This window comes from Zophobas morio, unplaced genomic scaffold (genome assembly GCF_036711695.1).
Source record: "Zophobas morio isolate AGI-343-1 ecotype UQ-CSIRO unplaced genomic scaffold, CSIRO_AGI_Zmor_V1 ptg000029l, whole genome shotgun sequence".
Lineage (NCBI taxonomy): Eukaryota > Metazoa > Arthropoda > Insecta > Coleoptera > Tenebrionidae > Zophobas > Zophobas morio.
In genome coordinates this window covers 7,108,204-7,134,436 of record NW_026972134.1, presented here as the reverse complement: position 1 = coordinate 7,134,436, position 26,233 = coordinate 7,108,204, and the positions used below count along the sequence as shown (strand labels likewise).

General features: G+C 32.2%; 2 protein-coding genes across 7 annotated transcripts; both read right to left on the bottom strand.

The window, feature by feature from the left end:
- Nucleotides 1-2,912: 2,912 nt before the first annotated feature.
- LOC135137576 (uncharacterized) lies at nucleotides 2,913-4,833 on the bottom strand. 3 transcript variants are annotated; one of them, XM_064067262.1, is made up of 3 exons: nucleotides 4,652-4,833; nucleotides 3,721-3,944; nucleotides 2,913-3,670 (listed from the first exon to the last, which is right to left on the bottom strand). In XM_064067262.1, exons 1-3 carry the CDS (start codon nucleotides 4,688-4,690, stop codon nucleotides 3,340-3,342), a joined length of 594 nt encoding a protein of 197 aa, XP_063923332.1. In that variant the 5' UTR covers nucleotides 4,691-4,833; the 3' UTR covers nucleotides 2,913-3,339. The 3 variants fall into 3 exon arrangements, with proteins under 3 accessions (XP_063923332.1, XP_063923336.1, XP_063923335.1); XM_064067266.1 differs by having other exon boundaries at nucleotides 4,722-4,833; XM_064067265.1 differs by having other exon boundaries at nucleotides 2,914-3,670; nucleotides 4,673-4,833.
- A 1,540-nt stretch (nucleotides 4,834-6,373) lies between these two features.
- On the bottom strand, nucleotides 6,374-17,901 carry LOC135137575 (uncharacterized). Of its 4 annotated transcripts, XM_064067259.1 has the most exons (4): nucleotides 17,823-17,901; nucleotides 17,699-17,770; nucleotides 6,857-7,083; nucleotides 6,374-6,789 (listed from the first exon to the last, which is right to left on the bottom strand). In XM_064067259.1, the coding sequence occupies exons 2-4, from the start codon at nucleotides 17,711-17,713 to the stop codon at nucleotides 6,474-6,476; spliced, it is 558 nt and encodes a 185-aa protein (XP_063923329.1). In that variant the 5' UTR covers nucleotides 17,714-17,770; nucleotides 17,823-17,901; the 3' UTR covers nucleotides 6,374-6,473. The 4 variants fall into 4 exon arrangements, 3 of the variants coding, with proteins under 3 accessions (XP_063923329.1, XP_063923331.1, XP_063923330.1); XR_010281868.1 differs by lacking the exons at nucleotides 17,699-17,770; nucleotides 17,823-17,901 and adding an exon at nucleotides 9,287-9,556 and having other exon boundaries at nucleotides 6,374-6,802; XM_064067261.1 differs by lacking the exons at nucleotides 17,699-17,770; nucleotides 17,823-17,901 and adding an exon at nucleotides 9,287-9,556.
- Between the last annotated feature and the right edge of the window lie 8,332 nt (nucleotides 17,902-26,233).

Here is a 26,233-nt window from a genome sequence, read left to right as displayed (position 1 = left end):
AGAGGTTATCTTAAAACAAAAATCACAAAATCAAATTTTATAATTTTTCAAAGAAACGGGATGTGTTGCATTTTACGTGCAGGGAAGTTCTGTCGAAATAACCTTTGATACATTGCATACGGACAGGCGTTATTTACGGCCCAGCTCAATTCGTTACATGAATATCCAAAATATACCAAATATAACTGAGATCAAGGATGCCACCTTTCAGGCAACATCATGTCGTTTTTTTTACGTGAATAAATGGTCATCAATTACGTCATAGTGACCAAAGATTTCACGTGATCTTGATGTACCAATGACGCTCAAATGTCTCGTCCAGATGACGTCATTTTCTGACGAACTATTGACCTGATGTACTGACGTCTTAGAGTCGTCATTTTGTAACGAACTATTCACGTGATGTACTGACGTCTTAGTGACGGCATTTATTGTCCATTTTAAGACGTTTTTTATATTTTGATTTTTAGAAAAAAATATGCAATAAATAAAACGCTGAAATAATTTTATATTTTTATATTGTTTACCTTAAATAAAATATTATAATTTATTATAATCACCAGGTAAACCCCAAAACAAAATATATATTAATTAAAGTTAAAACAAATTAGTGTAAAAAAATTAAATTTACTACAATTCTGTACAACCAGCAATGAACTTCAATTAACAAATAAAAAAATATGTCAATTAAACAAATTAAAGATAAACCACTAAGAACACAAACAAATGTACATACAGGTAATTTCGAGTATAATTAGTATAAACAAAAAAAAGGATAATATACAATATATAATCAAAAATAAACGTTTCAATAAAATATGCTATTTAAAGAAAAATCAGTTTTAAAAACACAAAGAAATCTATTTAGTAATATTAAAAGAAAACTATAATAAACTATAAATCAGTCTTAAAAACACAAACAAATCTATTTACAAAAAATATAAAAAAACTAGAATAAAGGGAAAAGACAATTGAATCGCATTGTTGAAGTTACTTGATTTGAAAATGCACTGTAAAATTATCTAATTCACGACGACTTGATTGTCCTCAACACACAAAAAAGTACCGTTAAGAATTAATTATGTTTTAACAATCATATTAATAACCTAAGTTTTTTAAGTTTGCCTCAATTTATTGCACTGAAAAGAAAAACCCGTTAGAGTGCATGGATTAATGGAAATGCAATCATTTTTTCGTCTATGGGTAATAGCAAGCATTTGGCTATTATTAAATTTAAGAGATTACAGCTTAAAGCAGAAGACAAATTCTGCACTTTAAAAATGCTAAATTTACTTGAATCTAACGGATAATCGTAAAATGGTTGCTTTGACAAAAACGTATAGCCTATCTCCTATCAGGAAAATCTCTTTGTCAATACTTTTTACAATGAAGCGAAATGTGCCATGTATAGTAAGTTACCAAAAAGTATCGTAGTATTACAGGCATCTACCTGTATATAATATCCAATATTATGTTATGTATGTATATATGAATTCATTGTGTTTTGAAATCTGCTTGTTCTAATAGGCAAAGATAATCTTGTAATTGGTCAAAATTTGTTTAGGTGTGGTCTTGGCGGCAAAACTTCTATTTTTGTTTTCTTTTTCAGTTGTCAGATTTGATGACATTTCCATGTTGGAGATTTTTTCATTTGTTTCCTTTAGCATTTCTTTCGTTTCGCACATGTGTTTTGTATTTGTTTCAAATCTAGAATAAAATTATGTTCATTAGCATTAGTTCATAAAAAATTGCAGTAACATACCTTTTCAATATTTTATGGCGCCTCATTTTCAAAAACAATCACCGTAAGTTCTTCATAATCAGTGGCAGTATCTTCAGTGATTAATGGTGGTCTTTCCAGCTTATCTGAAAAAACTGCTTTTGTTGTCTACGTACAGTTATCAAAAATAACAGAAACACGTAAAAATTAAAATGATTACTTTATTAGATATTAACTTACCTAGTGTAAATAAGTACAACCCATACTGAATGGCAGAAATTTTCACAAACCTGCGTTAAAAATGTAACGGATACACGAGGAAGTTTCGGTGGTTGAGAACCAACTGGAAATATTGGAATGCTCCTCTGTGAAGTGCAATAAACATAAATACCGAAAAAAGGGAAAGTCCGAATGCACGCCCCAAACATCTGATGTATTGTATAGTAAATGCGGAAGTTGAGCATTATTTTTTCATTAGATGAAATAAATTTAATAAAACTAAATATTAATTACTCTCAATTTTTTTTTTGGTAACCATCATCACTTTATAAACGTCTTTATAAAATTAAAATTCGACGAAGGAATTCTTTAAAACCTTGTCGCGTTCGGGACAATGGACAAAGAATTTTTACGACTTTGTTTGTGTCGTAGGGTGTTTTCACTATTTTATACGCTCAATCCCAGATGTTCTATTTATAATTTGACAAGCAGGTACTTACAAAATAACACTTCCAGAATAAACAAGTTTTCAGAAATAATGATTTTATTAGAAATTATTAGAATGAAAAAACTTGTCTTTGGTGTATTTCTAATAAAACCGTTGTATTTTTTGCTCTAAATATAATTAAGCATTATGAAGGCCACTTTTTAAAGACCCACATCTAATTGATCATATAATCTATAAAAAATGAAGAAGAAAGGACGGCCTTTTGACGTCATTAATTGACGTCAGAAGTAAGTCATAAAAATCTCGTCATTATCACGTGATTTTTTGGGCGAATGACGTCGCCGACGAGTTATGACCCAAAAAATTGACGTGAATTAGACGACAGTCTGCTGCTATGAAGCTTTCACATGAAGACGTCCACAGCACTTACCAACTGCTACGCTGGTTTATAAGGTTTTACATCAAGGCAGAAAACTATATAATAATTATTCATGTCATACGAAAAATTCCGATACCTAGGGATAAGTGCCAGACATTACAAAATGTAAATTTATTAAGTATTTTTAATTAACACGCTCTATTACGTTGATATGTACATTGTAATATAGACTCTATACCATGGTAGAAGAAGACATGGTATAGGCATCCGATGTACCAATTTAAAAATGGTCTGCGCATCCATTTGTGACGTTAGGTGGCATCAACGACCTTGTGACTCTTGTGAGCTTCGCTAGGGAAGTCTAGGGAATTTCAGCTTGAGTTGTCATTGCTCTGTCCAATACGTCAATTAGTTGTTGGATAACGAATTGTATTTTAAATTTCGCGCTAATTTCACCCCACTTGACGTCACACCAGATGCGTATGCCTATACCATGTCTTCTTCTACCATGCTCTATACCAAGCTTGCATGCTCTAATCTACTTCATACTTGAGTCTTAAACTACAGTTATCATTATTGGTACATATGAAGGCCAACTAAAAAAGCAAGTGCGCATGGTTGGAGTAGACTTCTTCGTATTAGGCTTCCACATCCTCCACTAATTGGTATTTTGAATTTCTTTTTTAAGTTTGTTGTAATTTTCGTAACATCAAGTAAAAATAAACGATAACTTGTCTCGTCGTTAACAAAACCGACTGTACGAAGGAAGAAACCCGCTTGTTTTCGTGGAATTTTCTCGGTAAACTGGCCTTTGATAGCGATAATTTCCTCATCGTTGATGATCTTAGTTTCTCTTACTTCGTAGCGGTTGATATAACTGAAGTCGTCGGTAACTGTCCAGAACCTGTAACCAAATACTTACATATTTGTTAATGTCGACATGCAGAGTCTTACTTAAGAGTATAAGTTCCGGATTCATTAGTGAATATATTTTCTTGAACAAGGTCCTTATAAGTCGATATTTCTGGACCAGGAAGGCTGCAGTTTTCGAAATTTAGCGGATGAGGGGGTCCAAAGCGTTTGATAGATTCTCGAAGGAAATCCGTGTCTTCGTTATACGAAATTTCTTTGTTGAGTGCATGGTGCGTTAGGATTAAAGAAATGAGGCACACAGATATCTGTAGCAAAATTAAGCAAAAATTTGTATTATAATTGTTTAAGGTATTTACAACTATAGTAAAATATATTTTTTCAATGGTAGCTTCCAAGAATAAAGTTTAATTAAGGAATAATTTTCTCTATAAAATCATCTCTTGCCGTAAAGTTTTCCTAAATTATTATTGTACCTATTTTAAATACAAATTTCATAATTTATTTAAGAAACTGAACTTGCTGAAATAATTGTGTTCCGAAAGTGAGGACAGTTTCTTTAAATAACTTTAGAGCAGTTTTTTTTAATTAACTTTTTCAATATGGTAAAAAAAGTCCTGTTCTAATAAAGCATTTGATTCAAAAAACGTGGAGTTCGACCTTAACCTACTTACATTATTTTAACCTCTACTTATTTAAATGTTAGAGATTTCCTATCCATAAATAATTTTGTTCACTTTATTAGTAGTCAACCGACATTTTAAGTTTATTATAATGAATTAATTTCAGAAATTAATTAACTTTGGACTCTATCTACAAATGGGAGATTGGCGTTGAGTAGTCATTGCAATGCAATGATACACTTTTGTTGAAATTAGTTTTGCAGAGAGGAATGTGCTGTTTCGATTAGAAAGTTTGGTAGGCCATCTTTTAAGTACTGTTTTACTGTTTACTAGTTAATCTAAAAAAAATAACTCTTTTGTTATAATAGGGTATTCATGTTGTTTGGACTTACGGTTTTCCGATATAAACTCACAATTTTCAGTCTGCACATCCACAGCAAACTTTACAAAATTGATATTTACCATCACTTGCATTTTTTTTAACAATTAATAGGTACATAGAGTCACATAACATACGACCATGTTGCCTTTATAGATAATTTTAAATTTAAATTTACACATAAACTTTCGACCATTCAACCTCGTCTGCGTACTACCTGTTTCATGTTGTTGGGAAGTGTTGCTACTACATATACAAGGTCGTATAACAGTGATTATAGTCATTAATGATGAAAACCTAAAAACAGATGACTGAAATTTCCATAAATGTTTCTCAGTAATTGATGACAACTTACCTATAATCCTCACCCTCAGGTTTAATATTCATTTTATTATTATTATTAGTCCTTCTATTTTTTTTTATATTTTGCGTGGTTGCGTTTGGTTTTGTTTTATCTGTTCAATTTATTAATAGTTAGAATGGTTCCCATAGCACAGAAACTTTAAACACCTTGAATTTTTTTTCGTTAAAACAAATTTTTGTACAGCCTGTTCTCTAAGTTCATTGTTTTCGTTCCACACTTGACGAACTAAACATATTTTAACGGTGTATAGATGGATAGAAGGATGAAAGATTTGGAAAACATAGCTACGATACACTTTGGATTAGACTCTCATTAAGTGATTAAATACTTGTGTATTTAATTATTGTAGAGTATAATTTAACCTGATCAAAAAGGATGTTGGTTGCCTACAGTTATAAAAATGTGGTATTTAATTTGTAGTCTGTAGATAGATCTTTCCGAAATTTTCAACATTTCTACGGGAAGTTCTGTCTTCCTTTTTTTCAAAACATCTACGACTTTACGACCTACGCAAAATTTGGTGATTTGTTGTCTTACACAAAGTGCATAAGTCAGAAAGAGAAAAAGTTTGGGTTGGGGTAATTCCACGACATTAACTTATTTAAATAGACATATGGGTGCAGGAAAACCACTTGTCTAATAATGAGTTGACTATATTATTTTTTTCGCCCTTGTTAGGACAACATAAATCATTAAATCGGAGTATTGTTATTTTTAGAATATTTTGTAAATTATTTGGAAAGTATAATTTTTAAATAAAGCTCCTACGCCAGGACTAGACAGGTAATAGTACTGTCAAGGCTAATTATGATTTTCTGATTTTCAGTATTTTTATTTTGACAATTTATTGTACTGTGTTGGGAAAAATATAAAATAATGCATGCATCACATTTCTGAATTCAGAAAAAAATGGAACATTTGATTTCTAGTGCTATTAAAAAAACATGTTAGCCTTGCATCTCTAAAACAAAGGAAGTATAAAATTTGAAAAAATTGCAGAAACATAATATTCCTAGGGACAGCCCAAATTTCGAAAAGATTTAACAAACCGTTCTCGCGATACTCAAATGCTTCCATACTTTTTAGCGATCCTGTATGTAGGTACTTAGTATTTACGTTAGCGACATGCAAATTTTCAATAATACTATTTTTTTGGTCACTTAAGGCTATAGTTTTTATTGTCTTAGTGTGACGGAAAATAAAGTCTCTATTAGTAAATAATTACTGCTAAATGGTAATAGTAGTGTCAGTTGCCTGACTGATGGTTGTAAAAGGAATCATAGTAGGTATTTATTTGACAAGTTCCGTTTTTTGATTTTTACTGAACTATGAAAGTAAGATACTGCTTTTATTAAAAAAAATGTCCTGAAACATCATTAATAGAAAAGACAAATATATGGTTTCGACATAATATAATAAAATCGCAACTTTTTCCAGTTTCTAGTACATAAGAAGTTGTTTATTATCTTATTTAGCCAACTAAAGAAGCGAGTGTACATGGGTCTATTGGACTTCTTCGTTTCCGTCTTCCACATCCTCCACGAATTCGTTCTCTGATTTTCTTTTTCAAGTCTATCGTAATTTTCGTAACATCAAGTAAAAATAAACGATAACTTCTTTCGTCATTGATAAAACCAATTGTACGAAGGAAGAAACCCCCTTGTTTTCGTGGAATTTTCTCGGTAAACTGGCCCTTAACAGTGATAATTTTCTCATTGTTGATGATCTTAGCTTCTCCAACTTCGTAGTGGTTGTTATAGCTGAAATTGTCTGTAACTGTCCACAATCTGTAACCAAATACTTCCATAGTGATAAAGGTTGGCATGTGCAAGGTTCTTTTAGTATGAGTCTTACTTAAGGGTATAATTTCCGGACTCATCGTTAATGAATATATTTTCTTGGACAAGGTTCTTATCAGCAGATATTTCTGGACCAGGAAAACTGCAGTTTTCGTAAGTTAGGGGACGAGGAGGTCCAAAGCGTTTGATGGATTCTTGAAGGAAATCTGTTTCTTCGTTATAGTGAATTTCTTTGTTGAGTGCATGGTGCGTTAGCATTAAAAAAATGACACACAAAGATATCTGCAACAAAATTACGCAAAATTTGACAAATATTTATAACTTTAGTAAAATAATATTTTTTCAATGGTAGGTTGCAAGAATGAAGTTTCATAAGGAAGATTTATTCAACCGAACTTGTCATCATTTTATTGAAATAATTGTGTTTCGAAAGAGAGGGAAATTTTTCAAATGGAATACCCAATGTATTTTTCCATATTCTGACGCTTTTTTAGGTTTTATAATCTCCTTCATTTGTAAAATTCCGATGTGACGTTGACAGGTAATTCCATTTTTTTGAATTTTTTTAGGAAATTAAAGTGTTCCGTGTTACAATATTGTGTGGAGATAAATAAAGGCACGCGTTTTTTTGCCGTATATATATAAAGTTTTAGTATCCAGAGGGTTTATAATAATAAATTTTAATATTTTTCAAACTACGATATTTCAGTTTATTCAAATAGAACACCCTGTATTTTATTACAGCATCTTATTCTGATTTTTGTTCTTTTCCTTAATGGAAATGCTGTTCTATTTTGAGAAAATTTCAAAACCGGGTCAATTTTGATTATTTAAGGAGACATTTTGAAGTTAATAAATTTGACTTTGTCGCAATGCCCTCCTGATTCCCACACTCATCGACTCAAAAACTATAAATGGCAAGTGGAGTTGAGTGATCCTTCATTTAAAAGATGTTTTATCACTAACTGTATCTGGATTCATAAATTATTATTGTAAATGTATTCGTTAATATTTAAAATATAAAAAGAAAACGTTTATTTGTTTTACTGAACAATTGAACATGAATCGGTCATCGAAATAAGTAAATAACTATAGTGAGTAGGTACCTCCTCGTAATTTTTATGTACAATGCCACTTGTGCTGTTAATAGCAGAACATGTTATCTGTTAAAGATTTAATTTCATCTGATTTAATAAACTGAAGATACGAATAGAGGTTTCTCGTAATATGTCCTTGGTTTAGTAAAGCACTAAATTCAAAAAACCTGGTATTCGGCCTCAACCTAGTTACATTGATTTTTGACGTCTAGTTAGAGAAATCCGATCCATAAACAATTTTTTTTGTTTTGTTAGTAGTTAACCCGCATTTTAAGTTTATTATAATGAATTAATTTCAAGAATTAATGAACTTTAAACTTTAAAGTGTCCAAAATGATCTCCACTGATTTCCAAGCAAAGGTAGAGCCTGAATTGTTGTTCTCTCTGCACACTGGGCAAATATGCTAGAATTATAATAATGTATTGATTGACTCTCCCAAATGATTTCTTCCAAAAATTCTAGTCTAGTTAGATATGGCAATCAGTGATTTAAGGTACAAAAAAAATCAAGTGGGGTAAGATCTGTAACTAGCTAGCACTCTAAAAAGTGAACTGGATATATTTTAAAATGAAGAAACATTTCATTCATTAAAATGATTTTTAAGAATCAGAATTGTCGAGTAACTTGTAAAATTTCGTGTTTTTTTGAGAAATTAGAGCAGTAAACTTAAATTTATTATTAAAACCGGAACACTGCAAAAGTAAATTCTTGTTTCAAGAAATTTTGCCTACGTACCTACTAAAAAAGAATAATATGTAATAAGTGATAAGTTAATAATAATATTTTGTACGATATACAACAATGTTACCAATCGTAGTTAAGTTTCCTTTTTTTTATTTTAAACTTTAAAAATAATTATTAATGATCCATTTTTTTAACAAATGTGAAATTTTAAATTAATAGTCTTCAAATAAAAGGTCATTCAACTTCTTTTGGTCGACCTGTCAAAGTCAATTCTAATATTTATCAAAATGTGCTCCAAAAATAAAAATTGACTTGTTTTCGAATTTTTTTCAAAATAAAACAACATCTGAGTTATTTAGGGTAATTCTTTTTATGAAAGTGCATATGACAAGTGATAATAATTAGATTTGCTAATTCACCAACTAATTTTTTTTTGACGTCATAACTATATTTCTCTGTCTATAAATTGTTACATCGAGTAGAGTAATTTCATTGATACATTCTTGTGGAAGTTTGTTTGCGAAGCGAGACGAATGTGAACTTTTCGTAATTTACCTCTAACCGACATAAATAATTTGGCATAGGAATAAACTTAGAGGATTGCTGTTTGGAATACAAATTTTGATACACCACCTTTTCTTTTAAGTACTATTCAGTTTATAGATCTAAAAAAAAAACGAAAATAACTCGTGCTTGGACTTACGGCTTTTCCATATAAACTCACAAATTTCGGTCTGCGCGTCGACAGCAAACTTTACGAAATTGATATTTACCATCACTTGCACTTTTTTTTTTAATAATTAATAGATACACAGAGTCACACACGACGATGTTGTGTTTATGATTTTAAATCTAAATTTACAGATAAACTTTTGACCATTCAACCTCGTCTGCGTACTACCTGTTTCATGCTGCTGAGATTTGTTGCCACTAAATATACAAGGTCGCATAACAGTCATTAATGATGAAAATCTAAAAGCAGTTGATGGAAATTTGCATAAATATTTCTCAGTAGCTGATGGAAACTTATCTATAATCCTCAGGTTTTATCTTCATTTCATTATTATTAGCTTTTATATTTTTATTTCCTGAGCGTAAGCAAAGGAAGTATTGTAATCGAGTCCGACGGCCGATTCTCAACTTTTACATTTTCTCGACCTTTCATGATCCCTCCGTCTGTCCGTCTGTCCGTCTGTTGTCCCGGATTTTTATTAGACAGATAATCTCCGAAAGTACTGGGCCGATTGTTTTCAACTTTGTATTTATATTACGAATATCATGTAGATGGTAACACGCTAACCGAGATTTGTCTAATCATCCCCACCAATAATGTGATAATGGCACTTCAAAATTGTACATGATAAATGGGTTTTAAATTGTATAAAATAACATAGCCCTACACATGTAGTTTATGACTCCGAATTGAGACTTCCAGTTTTTTGGAAAAAAATCAAAATTACGACAAAATTTTGCAATTTAATTTTGAAGCTGCAAAAGCGAATGCTTTGAAATCTTGCCGATGGTTTACAGTTATGATAAGCTTGATCAATTTTTAATCAAAATATACAGCGTGTTATTGAAAGGTACGGATAAAATAAAATCGGCAATTGGTCTCATTGTATGGGTGCTAAAATTAAAAAAAAGTTCAGGTTTCTCCTTTTAGAGATAAAAATTATTAAAATTTATGCCCAAATTCGTTGTACGCCCCTGATAAAAAGGTCATCTTCCGTTTCTATAGCAACTAAAGGGTCTCTTATTTTTTTATTAGTGTTACAGTTGCTAGGATTTACTAAAATAAATTAATTTTACCTATTTATCCTTTGGTAGCGTCTAAAACGTTTGGATACTGGTTAATTTTCCCCTTATAATTTTGATAACACAAAATAAGTTTTTCAGGATTCTTAGACTTCGCGAAGAACTGTCAATTTTGTTGTACGTATCTTTCAATAACACCCTGTATTTACTTATCCCCTCGAAAAAATTGATGACGCTACCCCAAAATTTTGCTGAAAAAATGCTTAAATGTGTAAGGTATGATGAGTCTATACTTGTGATTTATTACTGCATTAATATTTTTTTAGAATTGCTTATTAATGACTGAGTCAATTTATTTTATTCATTAAATCAGTAACGGCTCATTCGATTTTCCCAGAAAATTTTGGGAATACAATACAGTTATTTTTAGTATTACACTGCACCAATCTAAGGTGATATATGTACGTGTCCTTGCAAAAATGTTGATAACGTCATCACAAAATTCTGTAAAGAAAAAACTCAACTAGAATATGTTTCATTGTACGTCAGGAGCGGGGGAAGTTTTGTCGAAACAACTTTCGACCAATTTTTACTTCCCGAGCGTAAGCAAAGGAAGTATTGTAATCGAGTCCGTCGGCCGACTCTCTACTTTTACGTTTTCTCGATCTTTCATGACCCCTAGAAGACGTCTGTCTGTCCGTCTGTCTGTCCGTCTGTCCGTCTGTCTGCCGTCCCGGATTTTTATTAGACAGATAATCTCCGAAAGTACTGGACCGATTGTTACAAAATTTTGTACTTATACTTATTAGGAATATCATGTAGATGGTAAAACGCTAACCAAAATTTGTCTAATCATCCCCACCACTAATACAATGACGTCACTTCAAAATTGTACATAGTAAATGGGTCTTAATTTGTATAAAATAACATAGTCCTACACATGTCGTTTACGACTGCGAATTGAGTTTTTACCCGAAAAAAAAAATCAAAATTATAAAACAACATTTTCCAATTTAATTTTGAATCTGCTAACCCGAATGTTTTGAAATGTTGCAAATGTTTTAAGGCTCTAAAGAACATCATAAATCTTTAGTCAAAATATATTTGGTTATCCCCTCCAAAAACTTGATGACGTCAGCTCAAAAGTTTGCTGAATAAATCCTATCTAAAATGTACAAAATATGATGCGTCTGTACTTGTGATATATCACTCCATTCATATTTTTTGGATTTGCATATACAGGGTGACTCAAAAAAATTAATGAATGCGCAAAATTTATTTTATTGATTTACTCAGGAACTACAAAACCGAATGTTTTGAAATCTTGAAGATGTTTTAAAATTATCATAGGCATGGTAAATTTTTGATCAAAATGTATTTGGTCGTCCCCCCTAAAAAAATTATGACGTCACCACAAAATTTTGCTGAGTAAATCCTATCTAAAATGTACAAAATATGGTGAGTCTCTTCTTGTGATTTATCATTCCATTCAAATTTTTTCGATTTGCATATACAGGGTGACTGAAAAAAATTAATGAATGCTTCAATTTATTTTATTGATTAAATCAGGAATTACAGAACCGAATGCTGTGAAATCTTGAAGATGTTTTAAAGTTATCATAAGCATGGTAAATTTTTTATCAAAATTTATTTGCTCATCCCTCCTAAAAAAATTGATGACGTCACCCTAAAATTTGGTGAATAAATCCCATCTAAAATGTTAAAAATATGATGAGTCTGTACTTGTGATTTATCAGTCCATTCATATTTTACTTCCCGAGCGTAAGCAAAGGAAGTATTGTAATCGAGTCCGTCGGCCGACTCTCTACTTTTACGTTTTCTCGATCTTTCATGACCCCTAGAAGACGAAGAAATAGGTCTCCCATTTCCGTCTGTCTGATTTTTATTAGACAGATAATCTCCGAAAGTACTCGACCGATTGTTGTGAAATTTTGTACTTATATTAAGAATATCATGTAGATGGTAAAACGCTAACCAAAATTTGTCTAATCATCCCCACCACTAATGCGATGACGTCACTTTAAAATTGTACATAGTAAATGGGTTTTCAATTGTATAAAATAACATAGTCCTACACATGTAGTTTACAACTCTGAATCGACTTTTCACCCGAAACGTCCAGATTTTTGGAAAAAAAAAATTATAAAACAACATTTTGAAATTTAATTTTTAATCTGCTAACCAGAATGCTTTGAAATGTTGCAGATGTTTTAAGGCTATAAAGAGCATCATAAATCTTTAGTCAAAAAATATTTGCTTATCCCCTCCAAAAACTTGATGACGTCAGCTCAAAAGTTTGTGGAATAAATCATATCTAAAATGTACAAAATATGATGAGTCTGTACTTGTGATCTATCACTCCATTCATATTTTTTGGATTTGCATATACAGGGTGACTCAAAAAAATTAATGAATGCGTAAATATATTTTATTGATTTAATCAGGAACTACAAAACGGAATGCTCTGACATCTTGCAGATGTTTTAAGGTTATAAAGAGCATAATAAATGTTTAGTCAAAATATATTTGCTTATGCCCTCCAAAAACTTGATGACGTCAGCTCGAAAATTTGCCGAATAAATCATATCTAAAATGTACAAAATATGATCAGTCTGTACTTGTGATCTATCACTCCATTCATATTTTTTGGATTTGCATATATGTACAATTATACAGGGTGATTCAAGAAAATAAATGAAAGCGTAAATTTATTTTACTGATTTACTCAGGAACTACAAAACTGAATGCTTTGAAATCTTGCAGATGTTTTAAGGTTATAAAGAGCATAATAAATTTTTAGTCAAAATATATTTGGTTATCTTCTACAAAAAACTGATGACGTCAGCTCAAAAGTTTGCCGAATAAATCGTATCTAAAATGTACAAAATATGATGAGTCTGTACTTGTGATTTATCATTCCATTCATATTTTTGGATTTGCGTATGCAGGGTGACTCAAAAAAATTAATGAAGGCGTGAATTTATTTTATCGATTTAATCAGGAATTACAAACCCGAATGCTTTGAAATCTTGGGAATATTTTAAATTTATTATAAGCATGGTAAACTTTTGTTCAAAATGTATTTGTTCATCCCTCCTAAAAAAATTGATGACGTCACCCTTAAATTTTGCTGAATAAATCCTATCTAAAATGCAAAAAACATGATGAGTTTGTACTTGTGATTTATCATTCCATTCATATTTTTTAGATTTTGTTAAGAGGTGGTTCAAAAAATTAATGAAGTCAATTTATTTTATTGATTAAATTAAAGGCAACACTTATTATTAGTATTAGACCCCAACCAACCCAATTTGGTAGATACAAAATTTGTCAAAGGAAAAACTCTGATGTAACATAAGGGTAGCACGCTTATTTACATCGACTTTAACATTACAGACCTGCATTTGTTTTATGCGCTCACTTGGTTCCGCGAATGTGAAATAGACATGTTTATAATCAACCAATTGTGAATTTCACGGTCAAGAATTAAAATAAAACCCAATGTTTTATATAATAAACGGAAGTCGAAGCAATAAAACCGATGGTCGTTTTGTTTACAGTTTCTCTGTTTGACTCTCACGTATGCTGTTACGCTTGTCATCTTAAATTAAGAATGTTTATACATAAACGATTTTCAGTTGCCTTTCATATTACTAGACAGCGGATTTTTGTCGGGCTACGTCACGTTTAGTCGGTACTAATTCCATAAATATAATTAACGATTTATTAATCAAACGGCTAAGTAAATGAGAACGGGAATTAACAGCAGAGTGCAACGAAACAGCGTTATTCTAATCTCAAATAAACGAAGTGCAGTCCGCAACCGCAATGAATTCGCATCCCGTACGAGCCGTACCGAGTTTGGCCTTGCCTAGCCCGACAGAAATCCGCTCTCTAGATATTACACACCGACGCCGTATACGTGAGTAAATTGTTTCGTTATTTTATTGATTATAAGAAATCAATATTCAAAACGACCCAATTCATTTTCCCGAAAATTTGGGAATACAATAATTTTATTCTTAGTATTACACTACATCTATCCCAACTGATATACGTGTCCTTGCAAAAATGTTGATGACGTCATCACAATTTTTTTTTAAATTCCCACTACAAAAATGTAATGAGAAAAAAAACACAATAGGCATGCAGTCGTCAAGTTTCCGACAGCGAGGGAAGTACTGTCTAAACTCTTTAGACCAATTTTTTTGGATTTGCATATAAAGGTGACTCAAAAAAATTAATGAATGCATGAATTTATTTTATTGGTTTAATCAGGATTCACAGAACCGAATGCTTTGAAATGTTGGAGATGTTTTAAAGGGTACAGGTGAACTCGGCACCAAGCCTAATCCGTCATAAAATAAACACGCCAATTCGGCACCAGCAATTTCAGGTAATTTTAAAAACTACCCTTTGACAATAGGCCAACTCGATACCAACCACCCACTTCAGGTAATTCATGAATGAACCGATAGTAGCAGCTTATGTATATATATTAAAATTCAATCTATACACATCCCATCAATGATAAAAACACGTAGGGTTCGACAAGCCGAATTGTTTTTAGAAGAAAAATTGCATCAACTTAAAAACGGCATCTTAACAGACTACGAATTCGTCAAATTCGTATCGCATAGATACGAGTACAAAATTTGTAATTATTATTAATAATAAAATTAATTGTATATAAAATAAATCATTGTATGTAAGTATTTTGCATTTAATAAAAAGTATTTTATCTAGTTTTCAATTATTACACAGGCCTGCAACAAAAAACGTGTCTTAACTTTGACAGGCTGTTGGTCTACTAGATTTATGGACATTGATAACGGAAAAAAATTGCAAAAAATTCCAGCACGTTTAGATCCCCCCCCCCCCTCCATAAAAAAAGAATAAGTTCAATAAAATTCTAAGTCTAAAAAAAAAGAGATATTGTTTAAATAACATAAAAATATGTTTTTTAACAGGAAATATTTGTACAATTCATTAAATTAAAACAATTGTTCCAAAATATCTTTTATTACATAAAATCATATATAGGTAAATGATTTTACCTACATATACATATAGCAGTGTTTTTTTTTTTAAACTTTACAGAAACGAAACTAGACAATGGTATCACATTATAGGATTTCAACAAAACAATGTTTATTAACAAGAATCCTCGAGTCATCGCCTACATTTTTAAACGCTAATCACGAGAAAAAGCTATTTAAAACATTCCATCACCTACAAATTTTAAAAAACCAAAAAATTAAAGAAACAAAGTAAAAAATAAAATCGGTCCTGTTAACAGAAAAATCACCTCATCCAATAAATTTTTGTATGCAGATTATGAAAAAAATCTATTGCAGTATTTCTATAATATTCTTATACTACCTACTTAAAAATTTCAGTTTTAATCTTGTTTTACAAATAAACCTTACGTGAACGCGACAAACATATCATAGACGTAATCAACGGTAAAAGAACTACCCAAGACAGCCATCAGAACAAAAACAAATTTTCAAAAGTTAAATTTGCAGACTTGTGTTATTTATTTGCGATTTGACTAGAGGAAGGTATCTCGGGGAGTGGGCGGATTAACCCTTGTTACCATACCTGCTGCTGTAGTGCCGAGTTCACCCATCTTTATTTGGGGCTCGGTGCCGAGTTGGCCTATCGTAACTACCCGCAAAATTTACCTGCTATTAGTTGGTGCCCAGTTGGCGTCCGCCCGTTTTAAAGTTATTATAAGCATGGTAAATTTTTTATCAAAATGTATTTGTTCATCCCCCTAAAAAATTGATGACGTCACCCCAAAATTTTGCTGAATAAATCCTATCTAAAATGTACAAAATATGATGAGTCTGTACTTGTGATTTATCATTCCATTCATATTTTTTAGATTTGCTTAAGAGGTGGCTCAAAAAAATTAATGAAGTCAATTTATTTTATTGATTAAATTAAAGGCAATTATTATTAGTATTACATTGGATCAACCCAATTTGGCAGACACAAAATTTTGTAAAGTAAAAACTCGGTTGAAACATAAGGGTAGCACGCTTATTTATATTTACTTTAACATTACAGACTTGCATTTGTTTTGTGCGCTGACTAGGTTCCGCGAATGTAGTATAGACATGTTTATAATCAACCAATTGTGAATTCCACCGTCAAAAGTTAAAATAAAACCCAATGTTTTATATAATAAGCGGAAGTCGAAGCAATAAAAATCTCCAGACGACCATCGGTTTTGTTTACAGTTTCTCTGTTTGACTCTCACGTATGCTATGTTACGCTTGTCGTCTTAAATTAAGAATGCGTATACATAAACGATTTTCAGTTGCCTCTCCTAGTACACGCCGGCGCCGTATACGTGAGTAAATTGTTTCGTTATTTTATTGATTATTATTACTAGAGCTGTGCGGTCGAAATTTATTTATCCCCGCTACCCGTCCACAGTGCAGGAGGCTACAAGCCTTGCCTTACTCTCTTCTCGCTTTCCAATTGTGCATTATTTTTGATAATGTACACAAATAGTTTTATTTTCAACGAAACCGACACTTGAAAATTATTAAAACTATTATTATTACTATTTCGTGGATATCGATTTCGAAATCATCAACTGACGTTCGCTTCACATTAGTTTTCTCATAATTTTCTTCGCGATACGTAACATCGGCTACAAGCCACTGGTCGGCAATACGGAGCATTTAAATTTCAACCGCCTGGCCCTAATTATTACAAATCAATATTCAAAACGACCCAATTCATTTTCCCGAAAATTTGGGAATCCAATAATCTTATTCTTAGTATTACACTACATCTATCCCAACTGATATACGTGTCCTTGCAAAAATGTTGATGACGTCGTCGCAATTTGTTTTTTTAATTCCCACTACAAAAATGTAATGAGAAAAAAAAACACAATAGGCATGCAGTCGTCAAGTTTCCGACAGCGAGGGAAGTACTGTCAAAACTCTTTAGAACAATTTTTTTTATATATTTTCCGTAACACAGGAGCTTTAAACATTTTAATTTTTTTATATATTTTCCGTAACACAGGAGCTTTAAACACTTTGAAATTTTTTTCGTCAAAACTAATTTTTGTACAGCCTAATGTCGACGTCCATTTTTTTCATTATACATTTTACGTTGCAAACATTTTTGTTCATGTTCTTCTTGTAAATGTTTTTTCATTATATTTTTCATTTCTTTTTTTTATTTGCTGTCATCCTTAAGTAACTGCTGTTTGAACATAGAGCTATTCTTTTTTTGGTCGGCAAGCTCACACCATTTTCAATTAGTAAGTTTTTAAAGATATTTATTACTATCATTAATCATGCCAAGTCACCTTCCTTTGGAACATGAAGTGGTTTTGAGGGAGTCTTTTTTAACATCTTCGGTGTATACTGTAACCATCAGTCTGAAAAAAAAGTAACTATATAATATTTAACAATAGGTACTTTGTATCTTACCTAATTCATTTTCTTCCATATCCTGTACATCCAATTCTGCTGTTGTGTTTTCTAAAACTAAAATATGTATATATAATATTTGGTTAATAATAATTCATGTATTAAATTATTAATGTATACTTACTTATTAATTGTGATGAAGAGGCAATAGCATCATCTTTTGTTTTATAGCTCTGTATTTAGGATCTCCATATTCTCCAAAATAAGGTGTTATTATTATGAGATTTACATGTAGATGTATAATTAATTAATTATCATACCATTAATAGCTATTTAACGAACAAGTTTGTTAATAAAGGCGATTAATAATCGAGATATTTTAACGCTCGAGGAACGAGCGCGTTAATGGTCGAGATTATTAATCGCCAATTAACAGTCGAGTTAGTTACAATACTTTTCCGGTGATCGTAATTTAAAAAAAAAATTACTGAAAATTCAAAATATGAGTTATGCAACCAAACATACAAGTTAAAATTTTTATGAATAAACATTAGTTCGATATGTCCAAATCATGACGGATGCATAAACTGGATCGAAGCATAGAATACTTTGCCCACAAGCGTGCTATTGAACCTTTTTGGGCAATTTCGGAGAAGGATGTAAGTAATACGGATTTCGAGTACCTTACAACCAACTTTCCGGCGTACCAAGCAACAGACTCGTCGTAGGTTTTCTGGTAAAGCATTTTGCTTCTTTCTGGAAGTAAATTTAGTGGCCTCACATTTGCGTTTTCTACTTCCGGAAGAATTAAAGAATGCATTTCCATGCAATTTCCCATTTTGAATCTTGATTTGGGAAATTTTTGACATTCAGAAATATGACATTTCACGTCAGGACGTGTATATCTGGTTGCCTGAAATCATGCATTAATAGCCCTTATTAATGAACGATTTTCGTACATGAATCATGCATTAATCGCCTCATTAATAAACGCTCACCGGAAATAATTTTATCTGTAGTTGTAAAAACTTGATCCTCTAGTACTTTCGCCCTTATTTCATAATCTATCTTATGCTATTAAACGAGCAAAGTTTGTACATAGGTATATATATTTATATAATATATAAAAGGTTTCTCGAAAACGGCTCTAACGATTTCGATGAAATTTACAGGTTGGGGGTTTTTTGGGTCAAGAAATCGATTGATCGTAGTTTTAACTTCTGAAAATTACAGCTTCATACATTTTCAGCAATTTTCAGGCAGTGAATTATATTTGTTGCTAGGCAACATCAGATGACACTACACAAACACGAGATTGTTTTATAAGAGAAGTTTGGGTGACAGTCTGACAGTACGTTTGACGTATCTTTTTATCTTCAATTGTACGTACCGAAACATACTCCACTGTATAGAGGACGTTAATATTCACCTTCTGAGGTGAGAACATTTACGGAAAACGAAACAGTGAGGGGATAAAAGGCAGATGAAAGTGCGTTGAATTGAGGTTCTGTTGTCAGTATTCATTTCAGAGGTTCCACGGTCGGAGTCAATATGTGATCGTTTTCCGAGATGGGACCGTGTTGTTTGAGATTTGGGCTCAACGTTTCGCACACTTTCGTAAGTGGCATCTTCGGGAGTAGGGTTGAGATTGAGAAATTAGGAATAACGCAAAAGAGCACGGTAACTCAGTATGATAACCACACCAGAGGCAAAACTCTTCTGGCATTAAGAATGTGGTTGTGACCTTTTTCTAGAGTCGAGAGAGAGCACTAGCAAAAAAAAAGAACGACACAGAGAGAACTTGGATAACAAATGAGATTTTAATAAATGTCAAACAATAATTCCAGTTTGCTATTCTTTAATCTCTCCTGTCACTCATCAGTATTTAAAACAAAGACTGCACATGGAATTTCTTTTTTAATGTGTATTTTTAATTAGCGCGTGTACTTCAAAATGCATACTATACGCATATTTATCTATCCTAATCTGATCTAATACTACCAAACGAGCCGAGTGAAGTTCGGTCAACCAGAGATTAAATATACTACATTAACATACAAAAATAAAAAATTATATTTTTTTGCGTAGGTACCCTCATTCTCTGTCGCTGAACAATTGAATTCCCATTTTTATCTTGAGTTGTTATTTCAACATCTACAACTTAAGAATCAATTGCAACTAGGTATGTTACTGTTTTTTTTAAAGTCTGATAACGTACCATCATCATGGCATACCGCTGGCAAACCTGTCAATCTGTCCCCTAAAATGGCGCGGACAGTTGTTTCTACTGACGTCTCAGTTGGAGGTTTGGAGGGACCACCGCCAGTGCCTCGTCTGTCATTTTTGTCTTTTTTTTTAAGTTCGTCCTTTTTTCTTTTAAATTGTTGGCTGTTCGTGGAACAGTTCCAGAAATAGCGTTAAATTTTTCTGCCATCTTCGCCCACGCTGTGATTTTTTGTTTATTGCTAACGATGCCACTTTCCTTACACTCAATCACCTTTTTATTTTCTCTAACCAAATCAACAAGAAGAGATATTTCTTGGGATTCAAAATTTTTTGATCTGACATGGTCACTATTCATCTTGGCTCGCTTTTACTAAGGTATATACCTGATAGGGTAAGGTTGCCGATATCGCACCACTTTTTCGAAAATCTCCATTTAAAAAAAAACAATATTATTTTTGGTAACGTTACTAGTTTTAACACATTCCTTTATACATTGGGCATATAAAATAAAATTGTCGTACTTTTAAAACTGTATTAAATATTTTTTTGAAGACATTTTAGAAAGACTTGTATCTGGTGCGATTTAGGAATCTAGTTTCCCAAATCGCACCACGGGGTGCCTAAAATGCACCATCTTTAAATTGATGCAGAATAGAAGAGGAATAGGTAGTTAATTTGTTTTTTAATACAAACTCTTTAATAGAAAAACATTACAAATGAGGATTAAGATAAGCATAAATCACACACAAAGGATCGTTTGAAAGTTTCCCCCGAAAATCCTGCACAGCTCTCATGCGCCCATCTTGAACATTTTTGGCACAGAACCATGTCTTCGATGTTTGCCTCGCAGCAAAGAAAACAATACCATTTGTTCTTATTGACTATTATCTTAAGATTTTTCTTGGACTTTTGAAGGCCACTAGGCCCTGCTCGAGGTTTCACTTCTTCAGATTTAAAATTCTTTTTACGTTTGTTAATTTGGGTCGTTGAAAATACATTCTTCACTATTTTCCTAGCATTCATGTTGTTCTTTTGCGCTTGAAACTGTTTTGAGGCTTCAAGTTGCTTCTTGTAGGGACTGACAGTTAAAAGCATTGCTTTTTACACTCCTTTGGTTCTTCCTGTTTGATATCGTTTGCTTCCCTTTGGTACTGGACTTATTTTCTGTATGGGTACCACCAATAGATTGCACACTTATCACAACATTTGTTTAACCCTATTTTTCCGTTTTTATACTCGTCTATACAACGCATCATACTTTGTGGATCCCATAAACCATCCTGTCTCTTGGCCATTTTCTTAAATCTATACGAAAACAAAAAAATGTTTACAGAAATGGCAAGTTGCTGAAATCGCACCGGTGCGATTTAGGAAACTGGACATTTTTAAACTTTAAAAAATACTCATTTTAGTCTACGGACTAATTGAAACACATTATGTACTTTCGTTATAAGCAAAAAACTGTTTATAATAAACACTCACCTCTTCAGTAACCCGTTACATACACCGTCTGAAACTTTGTTCGACTTATCGTGAAATAAACTTTTCACTTGGAAGTTATGACAGAATAAAGTTTCCTATATGATTCTTGCACTGTCGGCGGCAAATTTTATTTAGTTTCTAAAATTATCGATAGATGACAAGTTTGGCTGATAGTTTACTGTAAACTGTTGGTGGTGCGATTTAGGAACCGGTGCGATATCGGCAACCTTACCCTACAATCAAACATAAAACACAAATTAGCTCGTAAATGCAGGGTTCATATAAATGATTATAGGGTCACAATAGGTCATGTAAACGTACCGCCTCTCAAATTTGACTTGTACTAAATGCCAAAAGACGCATGATAAAAACCATGTGCATCTGCATAACTGGTTGCCTAAATGCTTCTTATCTTTTTAAAAAATAAAACTAATTAATTACAATAAAAAGAAACAAATTTATTGCGGTTAAACATCACATTATATGTTGAAAATGTTCACCATTTTGTTCAAGAGACATGTTTACTCTATTTTTAATTTCAAAAATGTTCTGTAATCCTTTCGTCAATGCCCATTGTTCAATTTCATGTTGCATCAGGAACTCCTGATTGCTGAGGAAATTTTGTCAAAGATGTTTGCGGATTCTGCTCAAGTCGTCTCAAATCATCAACAACTTCCTCAGATACTGAAGGTCTTCCACTAGATTTCTATTTGTTGACACTGCCAGTTCGAACAAATCTGTTGATACATCTCTAATGTGAGCTCCTAACGATGTTTCTTGAATTGTTAAACCACCGTGGGCCAGATATTCTTACTTACAAGCGGATACAGATACAAAAACTCTTCGTTTACGAAGTCCCATTACGATAACAAGACATAACAATGAAAATGTCTTGCTCAACAGAATAATCCATTTTCACAGTCTGCGCGTCGTAGCACAAAAACAGTTTTCGTACGCAAGCACCAAGAGTTTTGAAAACGACTGTTTTGTTGTTTTGAGCTTGGATAAACGAGAATTACTGTAATTGTCTCTTGAAAAACGTTAAAATAATAAAAACGGCTACTTTAAATGACAAGTTATAAACGACAAGTGAGAACTGTCATAATGAGGTCATAATAAGGCATATTTTCAATAAAGCGGGATTTTTGAAACCCATGGCCAACGACGCCCTTAAAATCATTTATAAAAGACCTGTAGATTTAGATTTATTATTGAGGGTTTAATACAAGGCTTTCGTATTTTTTTTTATATCCAGTGAGCTGTTAAATTTAAAATTGTTGCAGATTTGCCATCTCCTTGTAATGGTAGACATTATTAATGTTTTCATTGACTACTATGATTAAAGAATAATGAGTCGTGTGTTAGAATAATTGTGACGATTGAATTGGAGACGGTATAGAATAAGTCAATGTCCACTTGGATGTTAGAATTATTTATGAAAGCCCTCTGCCTTTTAGAACGGTACAACAAATACGAAAAGCTGCTGTTCGATGCTAAATAAACAACTTACGTTTAACATGGAATTGGAAAATGTTATAATTTTGGCAAAAAATCAGCAATATCGCAATAGTCATTAGAATTACAAATAGCAAGCAAGTAAATACATACCAATTTGATTTTACTTAAAATGTTAGTTATGATATTAGACTTATTTCATAACTAGTTGACCCCGTGAACTTCATTTCACCTACAATTTAATTTTGAATCTGCAAAACTAAATACTTTGAAATCTTGCAAATGTTTTAAACATATGATAAGTATAATAAATTTTTATTATTCAAAATATATTTACTTATCCCCTCCAAAAAATTGACGTCAGCCCAAAATTTTGCCAAATGAATCCTATCTAAAATATCCAAAATAGGATGAGACTATAGGACCTCATATCTCAAGATGCAAACCACTTCAGCACTTCAAACCGGACAAGTGCCCGCTTTGCCCTGCCCGCTTTGCCCATTTCGACTTTTAGAATTGCAAACAACATCTAAACTCAAGATGATGCGACAAGTGGCAGTTAATTGCTACCTTATGGCAGCCGGATAAACACAAATTAACTAACGAATTTCATTGTTAGCTTAAAAATCACAAACACAGAAAAAACAGATGTGAACTAAAGAGAGTGCCCGCTTTAGGCTCTATGCCCGCTTTGGGCTCTCTTCCCCTACTTGTGATTTATCATTCCATTCATATTTTTTAGTTTTGCTTATAGGGAGTGTCTCAAAAAAATTAATCACTGAGTCAATTTATTTTATTGATTGAATCAAGAATTGCAAGACTGAATTTTGAAATATTGCAGACGTTTGAAAGTTACTGTTTGACATGGTACATTTTTAATCAAAATATATCTGTTTATCAAGCTCAAAAACTTGATGACGTCATTTCAAGATTTTGCAGAATAAATCCTATCTAAAATGTGCAAAATATCATCACTATATTTTCGTAATTTATCATTGCATTCATATTTTTTGTATTTGCTTTTACAGTGACTGAAAAAAATATTTGGATCAGTCAATTTATTTTAGTGAATAACTCAAGAGTTGCAGAAATGAATACTTCGAGATATTGCAGACGTTTTAAATTTATTGTAAGCATGGTAAATTGTTAAGAATATTTATTTATTCCCCCCAAAAAATTGATGGAATGTCTCACTCGATTTTCGCAGATAATTTTGGGAATACAATACAGTTATTTTTAGTATTACACTGCACCAATCCAATGTGTTATACGTGTTGATCGTAAATGTTGATTAGGTCATCACAAAATTGTGTGAAGAAAAGACTCAACTCGAAAATGCTGAATATGTTTCATTATACCTTTGGTGCAAAGGAAGTTCTGTCGAAACAACGTTAGATCAATTTTTTGACAGTGGTTGATATAAATAAAACTCAGTAGATGCTCATATCTGCTAAATATCTACTCGAATATCAAATCAAAATATTTCTAGTTTTTCTAGATGATGCTAATACTTCAGCAGGTAACAATTGATGCTCAAGTAGTATCTCGATACAACAAAAAAGGACAACAGTGACAGTGTTCAACCATCAAAGCAAAAATGGAGTCACCAAAATATAAGTTAGTATGGGGTAGACACCTTGAGATGGGAATCTCTATGGCCAGTGTTAGAAAAAACGCACTGCACAATTTATGCATAAATAAAAGTTAATTACATGAAAAGTTTTCGATATTCCTGCTCCTAATGTGTTTTTCAAACTGAATGCACCTTTTGACGACGTTCCACGTTCATGAAAGTCGCCATGTTTATTTAAAATTCACTCTTACAACGATCCTACTCGTTTTCTAAGTTGCTTTACAGACGGCTCAGTCATTAGCCACGCCGATGCTCATTTTTAGATTAAATGCTCACAAAACGCGTAGATGTTCAGTTTCTGTCCGGGGAGATACAATGTTTCCAAGTAGGTACTCAGTACATAGAGTAGATGCTCAGGTATATAAGAGTAATACTGAAGTAGGTACTTCGTACTTCGAATATTAGTATCTACTCACTTTTATTTATACCACCCAATGTCTCGCTTCAATGTGTGATTATGTTGATTATGATCACAACGCTGATCAACTTCCGTATCCGAATTACCCATGAAAATAAACCATTGCGATTTGCACCTGAGGTAGTTTGTCGCACATTTGATTGACTTCGTGGACTTATGTCAGCTTGTCGTCTTCTCGGCATTGTAATGAACTTCATAAAACGACACAGAATTATTTTCACAGTCAATCAAATCTGTAAATTTTGTCTTGAGAATTTTAAAACATTGAAAACTTCAAATTAAATTCTCGAATAACGGTAAAGGTTGAGGTTTTGTCGAGACCAACAAAGTGAAGATAGGTAAATAGAATGGCAGATCAAAATTAATAAGAAACTTTAGCAATGTGTAACTGAATTCACTTTAACCAAGACTTTTCTTAAAATAAACGACGTTTTTTTTTTACGAAAAAACAAAGAACGACTTGAAATGCAATATACTTTTCACAATCGCACGGAAGAATTAGTTTTGTATGATACGTCAGTCAGACGACAGGTCCGTCAGGAACGCCAACTATTCAAATTAATTCGAAGTGGCGATTCCCATACAAAATTTCTAAATTTTTTTTTATCTTTTAGCTGTCTTATTTTTTATAAATTTCTTACATATAAACCTTGTCCTGACAATAAGGAACACATAAAAAAAAGAATCATCCAATTCGGTGCAGTCGTTCTGAAGTTATGAGCGTACATACATTTCGGCGATTCATTTTTATTTATATAGATAGATGGAGTATTATTTTAGAATAAATTTCATTACCATAAAAAAGGTTATACTGACTCGACCTTAAAAGATAGACATATGCTGTCGCGGACTTTTCTTTAGAACTTTTAGAGGGGAACAATTTCGTCATACATAATTTTTACGTAACTTTAACCGTTTAAGCAGGGTAAGCAACGGAAGCTGTCAAAGGAGGAATAATTTTCGCGTTTTTCCGAATTTTTCATTGCTACTTCGCTCCTAATGATCGTAGCGTGATGTTATATAGCCTATATATAGATATGATACATGGACTATCCAATACAAAAAGATTTTTTGAATTTGAACCAGTAGTTTCTGAGATTAGCGTGATCAAATAAACAAAAGCTTCAGCTTTATTATATAAGTATAGATTTATATACAAAGCAAAGTAAGTGATAACTATGAATGTAGTTACGGACATACTTACGTCACTGAGTATAAATCTCGAAAATCTCGTCCCCTGCATTTCAAAATATTAGT